The 22235-nt window shown below is 50.2% G+C and overlaps 1 protein-coding gene across 1 annotated transcript in view; it reads left to right on the top strand.

Moving 5' to 3' along the window:
- Positions 1 to 22235, top strand: part of SLC25A22 (solute carrier family 25 member 22) — a 99006-nt gene that overhangs the window by 64266 nt on the left and 12505 nt on the right. The window contains 5 exon segments of the mRNA XM_042862126.2: positions 10764 to 10882; positions 17893 to 17939; positions 17941 to 18059; positions 19277 to 19431; positions 22140 to 22215. Coding sequence (XP_042718060.2) covers positions 10764 to 10882; positions 17893 to 17939; positions 17941 to 18059; positions 19277 to 19431; positions 22140 to 22215 — 516 coding nt within the window.

Below are 22235 nucleotides of genomic sequence, written 5' to 3'. Positions count from 1 at the left end.
CCTCTGCTCCTCCCACCCTTGCAATTACTATATTTTGAGCAGGTAGTGAGTCGAGTTCTGGATGGTCCAAGACCTTAAGCTTAGCACCAGCTTGTGGCTTTGCAATCTCGTGGGGTTTGATTTCTTTGAAGATATTTGGCAGCTGGGGAGTGGGAGTGAATTTTGATTCTCCGATAATTGGCATTTGCTACTTCACCTGCATGTAAAGGTCATAAGTCAGTAAAACAGGCTTCATTTAATGTTTGTTCATGTGAACTTAGTGCCAGTGAAAGGTGCCAAATTGATAACCATGAAGTCTGAAGTCCTGTATCCCTTGAATAACTACTGCTTGTTTTGCCAAGATATCGCTGCTCCAGCCCAGGGGACAGTTCAGGGTCTGTGGCCCATTCAGTCCTTGACCTCTCTGACTCTGCTGATAAGAGAAGCCATCTGTGGTGTGGATGCCTGTTCCCTGGGAATTAGATACCTGTTTCACATGAGCCAGTAAACAATTGTCCTGTAGAGGGTCACAGCTCTTGACCACTAGCTACCTGAGCTGGATTTGCACTAGGGACCTACAGCTGAAAAGCTCCATATCCCATTACCAATTCTTTGATTCATCAGTTCCACATAATGTACAGGGCCAGATCTTCAGACGGTGTAATCAGTGTAGCTCATGACTTCAATGGAGCCATGCTGATTTACTCCTGCTGAGGGTCTGGCCCATTATGCCTTTTATGTATGTGACTTTTTAGTGATTTAATGACCCCAGAACAAGAAGTTAATGTTCATACATGAGGATCCATATGATTCACCATCCAATAGTCCTGTAATTACTCATCATGGGTTTTTTCCTTAGATTTTAAGTTTCTTTTTCAGTAGCTGTGGCTATTCTGTGCTGTGAACAAACAGGGAGAGAATCTGTCCTTGTTCCAAGTAGCTAAGTCTGAAGCTTGGAGTGGAGACAGAGCTGTGATTGCATTGGTTCTGAGCCCAGATGTTGCAGAGCACAAGATGTTGCAGATTGTTAACTTGCTATTAACATTGGGTTATCTGAGGACTAAAGGCCCCAAACTAGTGAAGGCGCCGCAGGCTTTGGAAGGATCATGTTGGAAGGAAGGAAGAATGGCCTGGGGCTGCCAGCCATTTACCATCTGAAGAAGTGAGGTTCTTACCCACGAAAGCTTATGCTCCCAATACTTCTGTTAGTCTCAAAGGTGCCACAGGACCCTCTGTTGCTTTTTACAGCCATTTACCGTTAGAGTATCTTTTCAACCAGGCGATCCAGAGAGCGATCAGTTGAGACTGGCAGAGAAATAGCATCCTCTGGCCAGCCTACACTTCAATGTACCTAGCATCCTGGCAGATCAATGTTTAACCCTGAGTCTTTCAGCATTAGGAAGGCTGGATCCTACCCATGAAGGCGCTAGAGCTTTGACTAGAAGAGGAAAGGACTGTACCTTGAAGCTTCCGCACACCCCGAGACTATCTGACTTGTTGTGACAAGCAGCCCCAGGCAGTACATAGGCTGGGATGCAGCTGGTTAGCATGGCTTGTGTTTGGAGTCATGTACAGCAGTGTAGTAGGTCTTTGTCTGCAGCTTTGGGAGTGGACTTCCAGTTTTGATTTCTCTTAGCCTCCTGGTTCCCTTGCATAGGGGAGGAGGTGGGCAGTGCTGTGGTTGTGGGGTGGTTGTGGTTAGGATTAATAGGCCTCTCCTGCACCTCTGGCTGCTCCTGAATGCATGCTGTGGCAGGGACAGGCACTGCATTCACTTGGGAAAGCTCCATTTCTGCAGTTAGCTGCGAGCTTTCATATTCCAACCCAAACAGTCTTGGAGTCTTTCTTGGAGACAGCAAAATAGCTGGTGCAGTTTACTCACTTGGCTCTAGATAGCTTGGTTGGAGTCTGGTCTAGGTGGCATGAGAATCCAATTGCATATGGTCTCGGCTACATATTGCCTTGCATTTATGCCCATCACTAAACCACCAGGCACTGGGGGGGTGGGGGGGGTGATTTGGCAGGCTCTGCTTGAGAGAGGCCCAGGACTAGTATAGCCAGCCGGGATCTAACTTAAGACTCTGCTGTGTTAGAGCAGGGTTGGGAGAGCCCTTACTTCCATCGTGTGCCTGGCAGTAGCCAGTGCTACCAGCCCCTCTTCATTTTCATTGTGAAATAGTGCAGATATAAAACTATAGACACCCCCCCCCCCCCCCCAAAGTGATGAACAGCTGCCTGGCCCCAGTGCCATGGCATGCACTGCAGTAATGGATCGCACCGGGACTCTGGGGCTGTACTGTGCGATGCTCCAAGTTACATACCGCTAGGAATGAATAAAGTACGGAAGATGCCACTCAGTCCTAATGTTGCATTCAAATAAAAGGTCCCAGATCATCGAACATGGAGGCCGAGCTGTCGTGCCGAGTCGGTGCCTGTTGTCCCTCCCTCCCCTGCCTCTTCCCATTTCCCTTGCAGTGCTGGGGAAAGGCACCATGTGCAGTCTTTGCTGCTGGCAAAGCTCCTTCACAACCCACTCTGATCCTCAGCCAAGGTGACAGCCTAGAGCGCGCATAGGCTCTTGTGGAGCCAGAGCTGGTCCTGCCTGCGTGATAAACTTGAATGGTCCCTACTCGATTCTCACTGCCTGGCCCTGGATGAGCTTTGACGCTCTGTGGGATTTGAGTAGTGTTTTTCCTTTCCCGCTGACCTTGTGGATTAAGGGAGGTGTTTTTCCGCTGCTCTGTCCTTGGATCCCCCTTCAAGAGGGGAGAGGGGAAAGGGAAGGTGCTGGCTCAGCCTGCCGCATTCCCTGCCCTGCAGCAGTGGGTGGATGCTGGCCGGAGTTGGGGAGTGAGAGTCAGGGCCAGGGAAGAAATGCAGTGAGGAGTCTGCTCTGGAGCAGTGTGGTTCCGGTCAGCTGGAGCACTCGGGGGGGAAGGGGGCAGTGAGGGGGGAGGGGAAGAGTCCTGGTTCGAAAGCAGGAAGTTCAAGCTGATGCCCAGATGTGGTGGTGGTGGGTAGTTCACCTGTGTCCCTAGAGAGATGGGAACTCCACTCCTCTCCCCTCTGTGGAAAGGGGGCTCTTCTAGGCTGTCCCTTACAGAATATCGATAGATGCTCCGATTTAGATCTGATTTTTGAAATGGATTGAGGTCTGGAAGACCCTTGTGTCGTGTATGGAAAGCGGGAGGTGGCTGAATGAGCAGTAATGTCTCCTGGGTAGCATAAGGGCCGTTAGAAGCTGCTGCATAGCATCCTTTTTTTTTCCCCCTGTAACTCTTAAGTGCCTTGGGATGGAGAGAGTGTAACCTATTAAAAGAGCTTGCCCCATGTAGTGCTCTTCCCATGCTGCTGCCTTACCGTTCACTGGACCTTCTCCGAGCTATGGCAGATGCGTGGTTAACTGTAAGATGATTGAAGGGGGCCATTTTGCCCTGTTCATTAAGCCAAGTGTATGCCCCCTACAGCGCCTCCCTCATGCATCTTGTGTTTGATCCCTTTCCTCAAACTGCTCGCTGTGGTGAATTTTTCCATCAAGGCAGCCCCTTTCCTTTGGGGGGAAAATGCCATCTCCTCTGCCCCCTTCCCTGCAAGCCAGGCTTGTCAGGCAGGGTTGGCAACCCAGCAGACCGAACTACTCTGCTTAATCACAGAGCCCAGGGACAGCAGTGCCAGCGCCAGCGTGAGCTGCATCCACCCTGCCCTGCTAACGTGGCTCAGCCTGTGCCCCCTGGTCTGTGACTAAATCAAGAACTCCAGGGCTGTCTATCAGCAGCGCCTTGGGTAAGCTCTTGGTACAAGACCTAGATACGAATAACAAACTGCTATCTTGTAGAAAGGCAAGGCTGCACTCTGCATGGAGGTGAACCTGCCTTGAGTGACCAGCAAAAATTAATTGCTTCAAAGATGTGGATTGTGTCAGGAGTCAGGGTTTGCTGCAGAGCCAGTCTCCAGGCAACCTAGTGAGCACAGGGGGCCTGTAGTAGACTGCCTGATTGGTCAAAAGGGTCACCGGACCGGCTCTTAAACTCAGCAGCAGTTCAGTGGCTGCGCCAAGCATTTGCCTATGGCTGCGATAGGTCCTGCAACTCAGTGTTCCCTGCCTTGCCTTGCCTTGCCTTACTGCAGGTAACCCAGCTCTGACCCTCCACTCCAACTTCTGATTTCTGACTTGGACTGACCCGGGGCTCTGGTTCCTGGTTACTGCCTCCTGCTCTAACCCTGGGCCTGACTCCTGCTCTGACCACTAGGCATGACTGTGTATGTCCCAGTCACAAAGGGCTGACTGAGACTACTCGAAATCCTGAGGGCACTTTAAGGTGAGGGGGGGAGAGAGGGGTTCATGATCTGGGATTGGCTATTGCTGCATTTCCCTCTGTGCTTTTGTTTGTTTGTTTGACTTTACAGAAGAAAAGCTTCTTTTTACCCCTCGCTGTGTCCAGCCAAGGAGTCCACCATGGGCAGCTGGGTGCAGCAGGCCTCATGCTTGTACGATCTCTTCCAAGTGGAAACCAGCCGAGAGGATGCTGTAATATCCTCCAGGTTGCAGCTGACCCAGTTTTGTTCTGCTCAGGGCTTGCTGTGTGTGTCTCAAATGCAAAAACAAACAAACAAACAAAAAAAACCTTTGAGGGGAATTCTGAGTCTCTCTTCTGATTGTGCTTCATCCCCATCATTAGAGCTGACGTCATCCTCTGGTTTTGGTGTCTCGGCTAGGAAATTCTCTGGGGCTCCAAGAACTATGTAGACAGAGGAGCCACATGAGGGTTCTCGCTCTGCTCCTCTTTTATGCGTCTGTCCTCTCTGAGGCCCCTCGGACTAGGAGAAGGCAGGAGAGGGAGACTAGGGGGTTTTCAGTCTACAGAGAATGGGGGTTTTCAGTCTACAGAGAATGGAGAGAGGCTTTCTTCCTGCTCCTCCCTGAAGCTGGAAGTCTCTGTATGCTCTTTCCTGCAGTGGGAGGCCCAGGTACATACACCAGTCGATAAGATAGCAGCTGCATTTGTCCTCTAGAGTGAAGCAATATGTAAACAGGAGAGGAGTTGCTAGGGCCCCATTGAGGAAAGCACTTAAACATGTGCATAAGAACCCTTGACATAAACGGGGGCGCCAGCGTACACTTAAAATGTTTTATTTGTGGGTACCCAACTTGAGAGCCATTTTAAAGGACCGGATTTTTCAGAGCTTGGGTGATAAGCACCCATCTGAGAATTGGGCCCCTTTAAGGTGTCTGATGCCGGGCACTTGCACTCAACAGTCACTTCTGGAAATCTTAGCCTTGAATCTCAGCCTCTACAAAGCATTTGCACTGAGAGCAGCCTTTAAGCTGCCCCACAGGGTTTCATCCCTTGTCTCCTAAACTCAGCATGCTGTGCAGCTGTGATGGGAGCTGGCAGTCATGTAGGGTGTCTCATATTTAGGCTCTGCCTAGTATTTTGGCCTCAGTGGGTTGAAAACTGTCTCGGTTTGTTATAAAAGGTGTGGTTTGCTTACAGAATATCCCAGTGTCCGGCCGGCTGGCTTGCTGAATGCTCCTCTCCAAGGCACGTTCTTATCATTGATTTCCCTCCCTCTCCCCTCTGATATTTTTTCTTGACCTTCGCTTGGTTTGCTGTTCTGGAGCAGGGCTGGAAAGCTGCTGATTCAGTGATTTTTGGTTCCTAGCAAGCCCAGCACAATTGTGTTAATTGCTTCTTTGCTGACGGAAGTGAATTCTGCAGGGAAATGGGTATTTTTTTCCTCTTTCTTGCACTGTGTACACAGGATTGTCTCTTTCTATGAAGAGAAATGAGAGGTTTTAGTCCCCAGCACGTACTGGGGACTAATCTGCTAGAATGGCAGGCACCCCGACCATTCTGCCGGCTCCTGGTGGGAATATTCCTTTCCATCAAATCTCAAGTTTGACCCTGACTCCTCTTTATTTTATAATGTCTTGCACTCTTCCCAAAAGGTTCAAATGTACTAGGAGTCTGATCCAAAGCCCATGGCAAGACCCCCATTGACTCCAGTGGCCTTTGGATCAGCCCTGTATATTTTTGTGTAGTGTTGATATGTGTGGTTAAACAGCTGTTGTGTTCCACCCCAGAGGTGACTTTTTCTGAGGGGGGGCTGTGTTTATATTTATATATTCTCTCTAATCCATCTTTTCATCCCACCATGGAAGTACTGTCACGGCCAGGCTAGAACATGACAGCTGTTTAACCCTGTGTGCCCACCAACAGTAACACAACAGGGTGCCAATTCAGATACTACTTGGGATATTTCTCACTTACCCACACAATGCATGAGCTGGTGCTGCCAGGAGTCGAGATCTGGGTGCACTCCCCCGGTGCTCTGCCATGCAGGAACAAACTCCCCACACACCAGGTCACAGCACCATTTGGGCTGGCTGCCCCTCTTTCTGGATGGAGGGACGGCTAGGTCACATTTCAGCGGTGGTGTGAACACTGAGCTGGAGCAATGCTTGGGATAATGCTTGCCCTGGCCTCTAATTTCTAAACTGCATGCCAAGTGCATTGCCTTGGAGACTGCATTGCTAGTTCTGGGAGCCAAGTGTTAGCACCGTCCTAAAGGGGGGTAGACGTGGGGTGAGGGGATTAAAAAGGGATTGATGTTATAGGCAGTGGAGGAACAGAATGCATCTGTCAGAGAGAGAAGTGGTGGTAATGTTGCTTTTTTAACTCTCTCCATCACAGTGCCAACTCTACAGTGATGCTACTGTGGTTCGCTCTTCGTTTTTGAAACCACAGTTCCAATTGCTTATAACCTTCTCGAGATCACTGACTCAGGTTGAAAATCCTCATTCTTTGTCTTAGGCTGGCGTTTGTGTGTGTGTGTATGGGGGTAGTTTGAAGACCACTATTCGGCTGTCTTTGAGGATGGAACATGGTGCCTTTATGGTTGCAGTTTTTATGACATACGGTATGTCGGGAAATTCAAATGGATAGGTTCCACGGCCAGAGTACTCAGCCCTGACATATGCTTGCCAGAAGGTGTTATATTTTTACACCAGGTGCAGGAATGGTACATGGTCTCTGCAGTGATAGGGTCAGACTGCCATTGGGGTAAATTAAGTGCGACTCCTTTTGAACTCAGTTGCTCTACCCCAGTTTAAACCAGCTGAGGATCTGGTCCACAATTCCCTGTTTACCGTAGTATTTAGGCACCTAGGGCGATGCATAGACACACACAGGAGCTGGTGCCTTCTAAAAATGGTGTATGCACAGATCCTCAGCTGGTGTTTGTCAGCATAACAACATAGAAGCCAGTGGAGTCGTACTGACATACACCAGCGGAGGTACTGCCCTTTGCCTAGTGTGCAGGTGGTAGTGGGTGGAATCTACTTGTTCTGATGATGCTGATAGAACATGGAGTGTTTGTTTGAAGTTCACCTTTAATTGCACACAACCCTGCCTGGCTCCTGAGTGACTGAAAGGGGTGAGGATCTTGCTTCTTGGGCTGTTGTACAATCAGAGGCTTGCTAAATAGCTCTCCCAAGTATTCAGAGCCCTCAATCCAGCCGTGAGGGATAATTGTCCTAGGAAAACACCCACTTCCTCAATGAGTCTCTTAAAACACCTCAACGAAGGGGAGAAAAGGTCCATGTGGACCCAGACTCTCTGCAGGTGACTGTCTAATAATTCAGTGACTCATTGATCATCCTGTACCCAGGGGTCTGAGATGGAAACTCGGTGAGAAATTCCTTCCTTTGTTCTCAAGGGAGGAATCTATCTTTAGTCATTGATAATCTTCACTGTGGCCTTATTCCCATAATCCCCTCCCCTGGCGTCCTCCCCCCAGAGCAGATGTGAAGTAGAGAAATCTGAACAGCTGACACGCAGGCTATGGGGGATTAGTTGCGGGTAGCAGCCTGACTAGCAATCCTGTCACGTCACTGGATAGGTGAATTTAGCCTTGAGGGAGTTTTAAAGGAGTGGGGGGGAATGTTGTTGAGGAGAGGGGAGTGAGGCTATTTCTCATGCCACCTGATTCTTCCCTGTGGCAGGAGATGTTGACAACTCACTGAATCTCTGAGCCGCTGCTAAGGGCACTGTATTGTGTTTGAGGTGGTGGTGCGGAAACAGTGTGACACTTCCATGAGCTCATTTATAGCCTGGGCTCGAAGGATGTTTTGAAAACATTATTTGTTAGTGTAAATCCAGCATCGCTCCACTTAAACTGGTGGAGTTGTGCTGAGTTTGCACCATCTGAGGGTCTGGCCCATTAAGTTCAATATGTGATACAGAGATCTGTTGGCAAAGGTTCCCCTGTTCTTTGCAAACAGCTGTAACCTAAGACCTGACAGACTCACCACACCAAACACATCTCATGGGCTATTTATCCATAAAGAGTAGCATGTAAGGTATCTCAAGACTCATAATCGTTGCGAGATGTATGCACAGATAATGTTTAAGGAACAATGTATATTGGAAATATTGAAAGTGCGCTGTCTGGGCTTGGAGCCGAAATTAGTCACCAGGAGGTAATGTGTCTTGGTGATGACCCAATCAAGCAAAAGGGAGTTGTCACACCTCCCTAATCAGACAGCAGGGTAATGCAAGGTCACAGTCAATGGAAAACAGTCAGAGACTGTGACAAACAATTGAAACCACGGAAAGGTAGAAAAGAAACTGCAGCAAGCAGGGGTTTGCCCTGCCCATGAATAGAAACCAGTCTGTCTTCAGTGTAACACAATGTAGGATAAGGCACTTTGTATCCATTCACTGAAGAAAATCCCTGGCTGGGATGGGGGGGTGCTTTCATGAACTTTTGGATGCTGGTTCTTGAGAAACCAGCCAGCTCTGCAATAGACTAAACTTTGGGAGGAAATCTACTTTATTAGATAGGAAAGGTAACAATTGATAAGTGTAGACCCAGGTTTTTGTGCGTTTACTTTTTTTTTATTGTAACTACTTGTTTCCAGCACTCTTGTTTCTATTTAAATTTTTATTCATAAATAAACCTTTTGTTTTGTTATAAATACTCACAAGTGCTGCGTGGTTTACGGTTAAACCGGTAAACTGGGGTACATTGCACCTTTGGGTACAGGGGGTCTGGGATTTATGTGAGTAGCCAGTGTCAGGGGTGGGGATATCACAGGGGAACAATTCAAAGGGACTGGGGGATTGGGGTGCACCTCTTATTAATCTGCAAGGTGAAGGAAGGGCTGGCATAGCCCAGAGGAGAGAGCTTGAGGGACTGGCAGTGTCAAGGTGCTGCCCCAAGAAAGGACTCCTTCTTGCTGTTGGGAGGGGTAACAAGGTGACTCTCGGCCCTGGGTGCCCTGAGAATGTCACACAATGTTTATGCATCTTATTGCTTGTAAGATTCTCTTAGAGGCTTTAAAATAAACCTGATTTCCCACCCCCACTCCCCAATCGCTTACTGATGTGTTTTGTTCTTATTCTACTTGGAAACTGTTCAGGGTCCTCCCATCTTTTGTAGAGAGCTGGAGTTAACCGTCAAAACACAGTATTGGCCCAAAACACAACAGCTGTTGTTAAAGTGTTTGGGTCAATGCAGTGGGATATTGTTATGGTTTTGTTAAAAATCGAATGGGGTTGTATTTATATAAATGCAGCCATACGTCTTGCTAACCCAAATTGACTTTGTGTCTGTATCATCAGTGGTATCGGTACCACCTTGGAATAGTGTGTCAGTGAAATATTGCCACAGAGCCATTAGGAGGAGCAAAAACATTGCTTTAGAGTAGGTCCTATTAAAAAAGAGTGTTTTGGCTGTTTATTTTTCAGCATGGTAGATTTTTATAGTAAATATTTAGGATACTGAGGACTCTTATCAGATTATTATATAACTTTTTTTTTTTTTTTAAGGTAGGACAAATTTTGGGATAACACCTTGACACTGAGTCTCTTGTAAGTGTAGACAACCCCTTAAAACGCTACAGCTGCACCACTATAGTGCTTCAGTGTAGACACTACCTGTGCTGACAGGATGGAGTCTCCCATCTGTGTAGGTAATCCAGCTGCCTGAGAAGTGGTAGCTAGGTCGACGGAAGAATTGTTCCATTGAACTAATGCTGTCTACATGGGGATTTAGGTCAGCTTGACAATGCTGCTCTCACTCCTGAGCGAAGTAGTTAAACCAACCTAATCTTTTAGAGTAGACCAGCCCTAAGTGAGGGTGCCTGGCTATAGCAGTCAACAAAAAAACTCTGGCTGATTTTTTTAGAAAACTTTTTGACAGTGATCTTGGGTGCCCATCTTTGGTGCCTTAAGGAGACCTGATTCTCAAAGGGCTGGTGCTCAGCACTTTCTGCATATTAGGCCTCAGTAAGGTGTATTGCGTTGAACACCCCAACTCAGCAGTTCCTTTTTGAAGTCTTGACTCTGTTTTGTGGGGTTTTGGAGGAGGTGAAGGAGAACATATTCCTGGTTGCTGACCTCTGCAGCTGCATGCCGTTAAAGAGTAACGGCCCTGTGGTAACTTCTGGTACTTGTGACTTTCCTGGGAGCTCAGTGTATGGGGGAGCTGTGAGCTCCCCTGCTCCAGAGCAGATTATGCTGGACCAAAACGCCCAGCCTTTGACACCAGCTGGCTCACTGTGCCCAGTACAGACTACCTCCACTTTGTGTCCCAGCCGGTGGTACCTGTGCATCAATGCTGTGGCCCAGGACCATCTGTCCTGTAATTCCATCATGGTGGGGATGGAGCCTGGCACCGAGAGCGGGCATCTCTCTGAGGGAACCCAGCTGTCTCTGTTGTTCCAGGGGCACGTTGCTCTGAGCCAGATCTTCTGACTGAATCTCTCTCTTGCTGGGCAGGAAGAAGCTGACGCTGCTGAAGGAGATGCTGGCCGGCTGCGGGGCGGGCACCTGCCAGGTGATTGTCACCACTCCCATGGAGATGCTCAAAATCCAGCTGCAGGATGCAGGCCGAATTGGTACCTTGCACATCTCTTCTCTCCTTGTACAACAGGCGGGCAGTGGGGGTGGGGAGAGTGAGACTGTGGGAGAAGGGGAGGGAATGAGTGTAGAGGTCACAGTTCCCTTCCGCAGAGGGGTCTTAAGCTGTAGCAGAGCTTTCCCCATGCTCTTCCCTGCAGGTTTTTTTCGCTGGCCTCTTAGAGCCCCCTCTTGTGGCACGAGGAAGCACTTTTCACTACCTGTGCTTATGTCATGGGAGGGCATAGGCAGGCTGCTGCGCATGCTGTAGAGGATGATCGCATTCAGCACACGAATTACACTGCTCTACAGCCAAAATGCTTCTGAAATAAAATGTAGTCAAACTTTACTAATTCTGGGTCACTGAGAATGAAAATGATGCTTAAAATTGTTGATTGGCTCTAGTTTTCAAGATATGCTATTGGGTCAGTATATATGACCATTGACTTGGGAATGGCGGAGGATAAGTGAGTTACAAAGGGAAGGGGGTCTCAATTTAAACCAGAAATGACTAAACTACAACTTTGACTAGACCTATGAATAAATCTATGACTGGGTTTGGACAGTACTTGCTTTTTAGGCAAAACAATGAATGATGCAATCTGAAGCTGGTATTGCGTCATACATGATATGAATTGCATCATGTTATTCCTAGAAGTCATGGATGATGCAATCATAACGAAGCTTACATCACTCTGCTGAACAAATTGCCCTAGATTAGCTCTAGAAATCAGACAGTGTCATGCTCTCTTATTTGTCAGTGTTTGATTTTGCAAAGGGACACATTTCTGTTTAGCCAAAGCAGGGCCGGCTCCAGGGTTTTGGCCGCCCCAAGCAGCCAAAACCCAAAAAAAAAAAAAAAAAAAAAAAAGCCGCGGCCACGATCGCGATCTGCGGCGGCAATTCGGCGGGAGGTCCTTCACTCTGAGCCGGAGTGAGCGACCGTCCGCCGAATTGCCGCCGAATACCTGGACCTGCCGCCCCTCTCCCGACCGGCCGCCCCAAGCACCTGCTTGAGAAGCTGGTGCCTGGAGCCGGCCCTGGCCAAAGTGAGCAGAGATGCCTCGTACTTGTGTGAACAGTGCAGATAACTTCTGCTATGTTTGTGGTGAAGTGACTTTTGCATCTCAAAAGCGCAGTATAACCACTATGGTTAAGAAAGCCTATCACCTTTATTTTGGCTGCAAAATTGGAGATCAGGACAAGAGGTGGGCCCCACACATATGCTGCAACACTTGTGCAACAAAACTTCGCCAGTGGTTGAACAGGAAAAGGAAATCACTGCCTTTTGCGGTGCCAATGATTTGGAGAGAGCCAACAGATCATACCAGCAATTGTTACTTCTGCATGGTGCCTCCAGTTGGGAAAGGTGTGTCAAAGAAGAAAAAGTGGACTGTGCATTATCCAAACATTCCATCAGCTATATGCCCAGTACCCCACGGAGAAGGACTGCCAGTTCCTGATGCACCAGAATCATTCTCACTTGAGTCAGATGAGGAAGAGGATGAAACTTCTGGTCCTGAACCATCAATGTCACAGGACCCACATTTTCTCCCATCCTCCTCCTCTGAACCAAACCTCATAACACAAGGTGAACTGAATGACCTTGTCAGGGGTTTGGAACTACCCAAGAGTAAGGCAGAGCTGTTGGGCTCCAGACTACAGCAGTGCAGTCTCCTGGCAGGTGATGTTAGGGTTTCCATGTTCCGTGACCGTCAAAAGGATCTTGTCCCATTCTTCTTCATGGAAGGTGATCTTGTAGCCTGCAACATCATCAGTGGTGTGATGGCAGCCCTCAACATCGTTCACGATCCAGATGAGTGGAGACTGTTCATTGATTCATCAAAGATGAGTCTTAAAGCTCTTTTACTGCATAATGGCAATGTTTTGCCATCAATTCCAGTTGGTCATGCAGTCCATATGAAGGAAACCTATGACAACATGAAACAACTTTTGAGGTGCATAAACTATGACCAACATCAGTGGCAGCTTTGTGGCGATTTGAAGGTTGTTGCTCTCTTGCTTGGTCTGCAGACTGGATACACAAAGTACTGCTGTTTTCTCTGCGAATGGGATAGTCGTGCAAGAGATTCCCACTACATCAAGAAAGATTGGCCACTCCGACAGTCATTGGAGCCTGGGAGGAAAAGTGTTCAGCAATCACCACTTGTTGAATCAAGGAAGATTTTGTTACCACCCTTACACATCAAGCTGGGTCTGATGAAGAACTTTGTCAAGGCCATTGACAAAACACAAGCAGCTTTCAAGTACCTCCATGGAAAATTTCCAAGGTTAAGTGAAGCTAAGATAAAGGAAGGTGTCTTTGTTGGTCCTCAGATTCGTGAACTTCTTCGAGATGATGCATTTGACTATGCACTGCGTGGCAAGGAAAAGACGGCATGGAAAGCCTTCCAGTTAGTGGCAATAAATTTTCTTGGAAACAGCAAGGCAGACAACTACAGGTTGTTGGTGGAAAACCTCCTCAAGGCATACAAAAGCCTTGGTTGCAACATGTCACTAAAGATACATTTTTTGCACTCTCATCTAGATTTTTTTTCCACCGAACTGTGGAGCAGTGAGCGGCGAGCAATTTCACCAGGACATTGCAACAATGGAGAAACGCTATCAGGGCAAATGGAGCCCATCAATGCTTGCAGACTATTGCTGGACAGTGACAAGAGATGCTCCATTTAATGAATACAAGAAACAAGCCAAGGAGCGCCGAGTAGACACTGAATAGGACTAAACTATGTACATAATTTTTTGCCTTTTTGTTTCATAATAAATTTTATTTATATAACCCTTTTGCTGATTTTTAAAGTGTTACATAAACAGGACAGATGAAATATTATCATGTAAAGCAACCATAAACACATGAAAAGACCTAGGTTTACGATTAAAACTCTATCTACGCACTATACATAGACATAAAATTTAAAAACTTAAATATCTTAAATCGTAGCCAATCAGTTGTTTTAATTGTCATATTTGAATTCAGCACATCAAAATACATAATAAATAGCACATTTTATCTCTGCAGCAGACGATTTCTCAAAAATTGTAGACCAGTGTTATTAAACTCATCAGTTAATGCCACAGGAGAAGGGTTTAACTTCCCCTTGTGCTTGTCCTGTGATACTTCCCCTCGATGTGTCTCACCCTGTTATCCCCTCCTCCCCCAGCCTGTCACAAGTGGCTTGTTGCCTGTGAAAGTCCCCTAGTGCAGGTCATCTGTTTTTTTGTTTTTTTGTTTTTTGTTTGTTCATTGTGAGGGAATGAGAACAAGAGTCAATCTGCTTCTTTTGAACAGTGACTGAAGCTCCCCATGTGGGGCATGCTGCTCTTGGTGGGAGGGAGGGACCATTTCAGTCCTGCTCTTCCTGTGGGACTCTGTGTCATTGTCCCGTATCCTCCTTGCCTCTCTGGGTTCCTCTCTGATCTCGGAGCGGAGTCTCTGACTCACGAGGTTGAGAGGAAATTGCAGACTCCCTTGTCAGAGTGAAAGGAGAGCTCTGGTTCAGGGCTAGAGCTTGCGTAATCAACTCTCACAGAAAGGGACAAACAAAGGCACATGTAGCCAGGGAATGGAATTCAATTTCAGCTTGGTCTCTAGTAGAGAAGCATGGTATTGTCTGGCACCTTTGGTGTTCTTTGCTCAGGAGAGGCCTAGAGCTAGAATAGCAAAGGGTGCTGCAGGTAAAAGTCGAGGTTCATAGGAAGAACTGTGCAGGAACCCAGAAGTGGGGTAGCAAGTGGTCTTGCAGGTCAGGACTGGGGTGCATTGGCAGAGCTGCAGGGAGGGGAAAGAGGGGATCATGAGTACAAACCAGGGTGGTGTCAGTTCTGAGATTCGTGGGTAGCGCTGGGGACGGGAAAGGGAGTTAAGACTACGTAGAAGTCCTGTTGCAACCCACGTGAGACGTGTTGACAGAGCTGTTAGTTATGCACCAACTGTCCACCATGGGCTGGCACTAGTGTCTTCACAGAAATAATGTAAATAGAATTATAAGATAATTACTTAGAACAACAGAATCTGTGGAGAGAAGTGTTGCTAAAACCTAAATCTCTTCTGGAGTCACACCAGAGATGCTGCTTGGGTCCTAAAATCCCCTAGACGATGCCCATCAGGTAGGGTTACCATTCGTCCGGATTCCCCCGGACATGTCCGGCTTTTTCAGGTTAAAAATAGCGTCCGGGGGGAATTTGTCAATGTCCGGACTTCCCCTCCTCCCCCCTCCCATGCAGAGCGTGCGCGCGGCTTACAGAGCAGCCGGTGCTCCAACAGCCAGAGCCAGAGCCCTGCTTGCACTTCCCCCTCCTCCCTCCTGAAACTTGACACCCCTCCTCCCTCCCCCCGCCCTGCACTCACAGATCACGGGCCGTTCGCCGTCTGGAGGTCCGACCCTGCTGCCCTCCCCCGCTGTCGAGCGCGCTGCTCTGCAGCACAGTAAGGGGGCCGGGGGCCAGAGAAGTGGCAGGGAGGTTCTGGGGGGGGGGGTAGTCGAGACAGGGAGCAGGGGGGAGGGTTGGATGGGTCAGGGAGTTCGGGGGGGGCTGTCTGGGGGTTGGGGGTGTAAGGTTTTGGGCAGAGTACAGGTGGGGGGTCTCAGGAGGGGGCAGTTAGGGGACAAGGCACAGGGAGGCTTAGGTAGGGGGTGGGGTTCTGGAGGGCAGTTAGGAGCAGGGGTCCCAGGAGGGGGCAGTCAGGGGACAAGGAGCAGGGGGGGGGTCGGGAGTTCGGGGCGGGCTTTCTGGGGGAGGGTGGATAAGCTTTTGGGCAGTCAGGGTACAGGTAGGGGGTAGGGTCCTGGGGGGCAGTTAGGAGCAGGGGTCCCAGGAGGGGGCAGTCAGGGGACAAGGAGCAGGGGGGGGGTCGGGAGTTCGGGGCGGGCTTTCTGGGGGAGGGTGGATAAGGTTTTGGGCAGTCATGGTACAGGTAGGAGGTAGGGTCCTGGGGGGCAGTTAGGGAGAGGGGTCTTAGGAAGGGGCAGTTAGGGGATAAGGAACAGGGAGGCTTAGGTAGGGGGTGGGGTTCTGGAGGGCAGTTAGGAGCAGGGGTCCCAGGAGGGGGCTGTCAGGGGACAGGGAGCAGAGGGGTTTAGATGGGTCAGGAGTTCTGGGGGGGCTGTCAGGTAGTGGGGGTGTGGATAAGGGTTGGGGCAGTCAGGGGACAGGTAGGGGGTAGGGTCCTAGAGGGCCAGTTAGGATGTGGGGAAGGTCTCAGGAGGAGGCAGTCAGGGGACAAGAGGCAGGGAGGCTTAGGGAGGGGGTGGAGTCCTGGGGGGCAGTCAGGGGACAAGGAGTGGGGGGGAGGGTTGGGGGTTCTCAGGGGGCAGGAAGTGGGAGGGAGTGGAAGGGGCAGGGGCGGGGCTAGGACAGGATGGGGGCGGGGCTAGGACAGGGGCGGGGCTAGGGCGGGGCTCCTCCCGTCCTCTTTTTTGATTGTTGAAATATGGTAACCCTACCATCAGGTAGAGTGTTAATGGTGCTACTCAGCTAACCCACAGTGGCTCCCACGCATTCTCCCGTCAGGAAGTATTTCCGGCACCAGGCTGCAGCCAGCTTAGATCAGGATTCTTCCAGCTTGGCATCCATGTTACCTGTAGGGTTGCGTTCTGCAAAGCAGCTAAATTGTCATACTCAGTGTCCCAGGGGAGAGTGTATGCCCAGTGTGATGTGTACATAACAACTGCACGTCCAGGGACTTTCCTCTGTGGAGGTACCATTATGATTACACATGGTAACATCACACCCTAATTGTGGGACCCCATAACCCAAACACCCCATGAGACCAGAGAGTTATAGTTTCTTTTCCTTTTCCTCCCCAAGAACCTTCCCTTGCCAATTTTAATGCAAACCTTGCTCTGTGGGGCATGTGGGTGTAAACTGTTTACAGGGGGTTTGGAAAAGATTACCACTACTGTGGAACAGTCGAGGCCTATTCTCTGCCTTGCAAAGGAGAGTGTATGTATGGGAGCTGCAGAATGCCCCAGGGATTGACATGTGCTCCATCTACTGACCAAACGGTGGTAGTGCATTAGGGTTTAAAAGGTAATGGGAGATAAGTAGCATAGTGCATAGATCTAGGGTACTTTATTTCAAGGCGCTTTTCAGTTTTATTTTAATGTGATTGTTTAAGGGAAGGTATTAGGAATGAGCCTTTCTTATTTTTAGTGTGCTTTAGTGGCCTTTCCCCTCTGAAGACCTGTGTCCCAATAGGGTTTAAAGTCCCTGTTGCATTGATCTCTTGTGCTCGGCCTAGTCTATAGCAGTCAGGGCCAGCTCTGGCTTTTTTTGCCGCCCCAGGCAAAAAAGCCTCCCGCCGCCGCGCCGCGCCAAGCATGAGCGCGGGAGGGGAGGGCGCCAAGCCCGGCCGTGGGCCGCTCTCCCCAACTGGCCGGCGTACCAGGGGGAGGGCGGCAAGCCTACCGCAGCTCCACTGGCATCCAGAGTGCCGGGGGGAGGGCGGAGAGCCCAGCCGGGGTTCCGCTCTCCCCAACCGGCCAGAGCACCAGGGGGAGGGCGGAGAGCCTGGCCGGGGCTCTGCGCTCTCCCCCAGCGGCCGGGGCTCCGCGCTCTTCCCCCTCCAGGTGCCGCCCCAAGCACGAGCTTGGTGGGCTGGTGCATGGAGCCGGCCCTGATAGCAGTCAGTTCTCCACACCATGCAAGCCTTGCATGATTGACCGTGTCTGCTCAGGAGAGACCCAGGAGTGGAACTGCAGGGGCGATGTTACAGGTCAGGACTGAGGTGTGGTGGCAGAGCTGGGTTTGAGCCCAGGACTGAGGCATGCTGAGGGGAAGGAGCTTGCAGGGTACATGGCTGGCTTTAGCCAGTGCTGTTAGTCCCTCCCTCTCACCAGTATCCAGTTTACACCAGACATCTTCCTTTCTGAAACAGCCAAGTCCCTGTATAGCCTTGGCACTGGTGCCGTGCAATAATTGAAAGTTGTGGGTTTTTTTTTTTCCCATGGCATGTGTTGTTCATAAACACTCTGTCACTCCCATGCAGAGGCCCAGAAGAAGCTAATGGCAGCACAAGCCCAGCTCTCCTCCACCAGCTGGGGCAGCGGAGTCGGTGGTGGAGACACGGACCACGGCGACGCAAATCACCAGGGAACTACTTCGGAGCAAAGGCATCGCGGGGCTTTACAAGGGCCTTGGGGCCACGCTGCTAAGGTAGGGTTGTGCTCGCTGAAACTCGGAGCACTCTAAAGTAATCCTCCCAAACCCTGCTCCTTGCAATGGTGCTGCTGCTGCATTTGGGACTGTTTACTGGACAACTCTATTATCATCTGGGTCACTAACAAAAATGTGTGTATCAAGCACCTAATTCGCCTCTCCCATAGATCAGTGTGATGCTGGAGTTCCCCTGTTGTAGAAATGGAGTACATGAGTGGAGAGTACGGCCCCTAGTGCTTTTGTGTTGGGCAGAGAGAGAGAATGAGAATTCTTGGTAACCTGCCTTCCTTCTAGTCTACATAGGTTCTTATACCATACTGATCACTGTAGTTGTGCATGAAGAGATGTGACTGATATCTGTCACATGTTGTTAATTCTCTCATCCTCTGCTCTTGGAAAAATGTGTGCAGTGGAGTGTCTTGTTTTGATAGGGTGGTCTTTGCTTTGTTAATACACGTGGTTCTGTATTCATGTTAGAGAAGGCAGGTCGTAAGAAATGCACCTTGCTCTTGGAGTGGAAGGTGGTGAACCTTGTGATGGTCCTTAGTGCCTGGGGGAGTTCGTGCCACAATCTTGGATCAGCCCCTGGGAAAGTTCCGTCTCGCATGCAGGCAAGCTTTCCCCTTATTGTAGAGACTGCCACTGGGCCAAGTCTCCCCTCCTCCTCCCCCCCCCCCCCCCCCCCCCCCCCCCCCGAGCCTTAGGTGATCTTTTGGCTATCCTGGGCCCCATCCATGGAGTGCCTTGAAGATAAGGACCGAGACCTTGAGCTTGATTTGATCCATAGGAAGCCAGTGTAGAGAGTGTCTCTGACATAGCTCTTATCTTCTCAGGTGACGGACTCACTAATTATTGGTGGTAACACCCAATGGGACTGACGGAGGAGGAGGGACTTTTAACTCTTTTAGAACTCTGGACATGCTGGGCCAGATCCTCAGCTGGAGTAAATAGGCAAAGCTCCCTTGGCTCCGGCAGAGCTGTGCTGAATTATACCTGCTGAGAATCTGCCCTCTGACTCTTCTCTGTGGGATATAGACACTGCAGAGGGAATGTCTTTCTCAAACCCCCTTGCATGACATTCCAGTAGCTGGGAAAGAGGCCTGGCCTGGAACCATTGTTGACCCTAAAGCTTTCAGCCCTTCCTGCCGTGACTGGCTGCTTGGGCTGGGGGTGCGGCTTTGCTGATCACTCTTCTCCCCATCCCTCCATTACAGAGACGTCCCGTTTTCCATCGTTTACTTCCCGTTGTTTGCGAACCTGAACAAGCTGGGCCAGAAGAGCCCTGACGTCAAGGCCCCATTCTACGTGTCCTTCCTGTCCGGGTGCCTGGCGGGCAGCACGGCAGCAGTGGCTGTGAATCCGTGTGATGGTGAGTCCTGAGTGGGGGGAGCGCTGGCTGCCTAAAGGTGGCGACGAGGAGTTTCACGGATACCTGGTCACGGAGCTCCTGGCCCCTTGTGGGCAATGGTTACGATGGATCGAGTGAGGAGGAGGAACTCACCACTTATGGTGGTTGTGTTGCCATGATGTTGGCGTCAAACGTTGAAGTGGCCCTGTGCCCCCTTGTATGATGAGATGTGGCAGGGGGAACAGGGTGAAGGACTCAAAGGGAGTCCATGTCCCCAAGTGGCCCTGGAATCAGCCAAGCACTGGGGGAGTGGGGAAGGAGATGGCTTGTGTTAGGGGGACATCCCTTATGCTCCCACCTCACCCACACACCCCTCTGTGTAGTACCAGGAGAAGAGAGAGCACTGACAGGGCCGTTCTGTCTAGTGGAGGGGAAGTGGCAGGGTCTCCCTTTGCTCACCACAGAGAGGTGGGAGAACTGGAGGCTCTTTGTCCCTCTGGTGGTCTGAAGGAACTACCATGCCAGATTTGGAAGAATCCTTATGTCACCAACCTGGAAAGAGGCATAAAAGTACTCCTGGGGGAATTCTGCGTCACTGTGTGCAGAATTCATGCCCCCTGCAGATTTCTTTGCTTCCCCACAGAAAAATGACTTTCGGATTGGGAAGCTGCAAGAGCAGTCACACACCACTCCCTAGCTGCGCAGGTACATCGTTTCAGGCACCTGGAGCAGCTGGTGGAGAGGTAAATCACTGCAGGGCTGGGGACACCCCAGCCAGTGGCTCCTACCCTGAGCTGGGATCAGCTGCTAGTCTGGGCTGGGCTGGAGGCAGGAGAGGATGGGACTTCCTCTTCCCCTGCAAGGAGTGGCTGGGGCTGTGTCAGACCCATCCCAGAAACTTCCCTCAGCTGCAGGAAGCTCTGCATCCTCCCCTGCTTCCTGTCCCCATCGCCGCTCAACTGCAGGGGGAGGGGTCACTATACAGGGAGCTGCTCCCCCATCTGCCCAACCCCCATGCATCAAGACCTCCCAGACACCCCTGCCAAGCCTTGCCCTGTACACCCAGAACCCCCCAGTCCTCCATACCCAAACCCTACCCCACTGAACCTCAACCCCTGCATCTGGAGCCCCCTGCACCCAGACCACCCCCCACTGAGCTCCCTACACTCAAACCCCCACCCTGATGAGTCCCACCCCCTGCACCACCCTGAGTCCCCACATCCAGACCCCCAACTAGCTCCGTCCAGACCCCCACCAAGCCCCACTCCCCCAGCACCCAGACCCCCCCTGCTGAGACCCCCACACCTAGACGTCTCTGCTGAGCCCCAACCACTTTCACCTGGAACCCCCGCAACGAGCCTCTGCATCCAGATCCTCCACACACACCTAGACCCCACCCCTCCCCCACCCCACTGAGCTGCCTGCACCCAGATTGTCCCACACAGAATCCTCTCACCCCCGACCTGGATGCCCCCCCACTGAACCCCTCCACATTTGGATCCTGCCTGGTTGAGCCTGCCTGCCCCACACCTGGTGCAGAGGGGTAGGGCCCTAGGGTGTTTCTGGCAGAGGCCCAGGCCTTGTGCTGTGTCAGGGTTGGGTGCAGCCTCACCACTGAGTCTGTGTCCCATGGGTGGAGGGTGGGAAGGCTGCAAAGTGATCTCTCACCTTCCTGCAGCCAGTGACCTGTGCTCCACACTGCCATGCTGGAGCCACTGCATTTATTTATTTATTTATTGACAAATAAAGCTTGTAAAATTTTAAAATATTGTTGTGCGCAGAATTTTTAATTCTTTGCCCCTCAGCAGTATAAGAAGGAGATCTCTGGGGTCCGAGCTCTTCTTCTCCCCCCTCCCCAAGCTCAGGAGGGAGAGCTTGCCCACTGCGTCCAGCTGAGAAGGAGCGGAGCTTTCCCTTTACTTCACCCCCTGCTCATGGGAGTGCTTGCTGTCTGTGGTGTGTTTGTTAGTTAAACCGGATGGAGGGGGGACTCTTGGTGCGGAGGACCAGAAGTGGCCATTATCACGTCTCTGTGATGGACGTGTTTCTGTGTAGAAACCATCATGTGTGTGCGTGCACATGGCACGTGCCTTTGTGTATTCAGGCTTATGTACATCCAATGTGAGCACCTGGGAAGCCATTACCTTATTGTGTATTAGACTGTGTATGCCTTCCAATAACACCGCTTGGTCTGGCCTCTGTCTGTAGGGCTGACCTGTGAGAAACGATAGGAAGTCGTTTTCCCTCCCATAATCCTATATTACCAAGATTTTTAAGAGTGACAAGTGATTTTGTTTGTTTGTTTTTTGGTTTGTTTGTTTTTGGTGCCTCAGTTTTTTGGGGTGCCCAACTGCACACTGGGCTGACTTTCAGAAAGTGCTGGGCCTTTGAAAATCCGGCTCCTTAAGAGGTCTGGACACCCATGAATCAGAGTCAGTTTGGAAAATCTTGTTCTTTGTGTTTTGTGTGGGGATTTTTAAATCCATTTGTAAAGGAACAGTTAAGGTTTTCCCTAGTTTTCTGATATTCTGATTAATCTCATCTGTGATCATAATCCCAGTAATCTCAATTTGGCTTTGCTAGCCCTAAATGATCCCTCTTGGCTACTAAAGAGCTATGCAGCAGTGTGTAAAGCCACCCGGCAGAAGCTTTGGGGAAAGAACCAGAGGCAGCCCATTGCCTGTAAAATAGGGTTCTTAAGCTTCTTTTCTCCTTCTCTCTGTCCTCAGTAATCAAGACAAGGCTGCAGTCCTTGAAAAGGGGAGTGAATGAAGACACATACTCAGGAATCCTAGACTGCACCAGGTAAAAGGTCTCCTCACTGG

Source organism: Chrysemys picta, chromosome 4 (assembly GCF_011386835.1).
Source record: "Chrysemys picta bellii isolate R12L10 chromosome 4, ASM1138683v2, whole genome shotgun sequence".
Taxonomy (NCBI): Eukaryota; Metazoa; Chordata; order Testudines; family Emydidae; genus Chrysemys; species Chrysemys picta.
The sequence above is the reverse complement of the archived record's forward strand: the minus strand, read 5'-3'. Positions and strand labels throughout refer to the sequence as shown.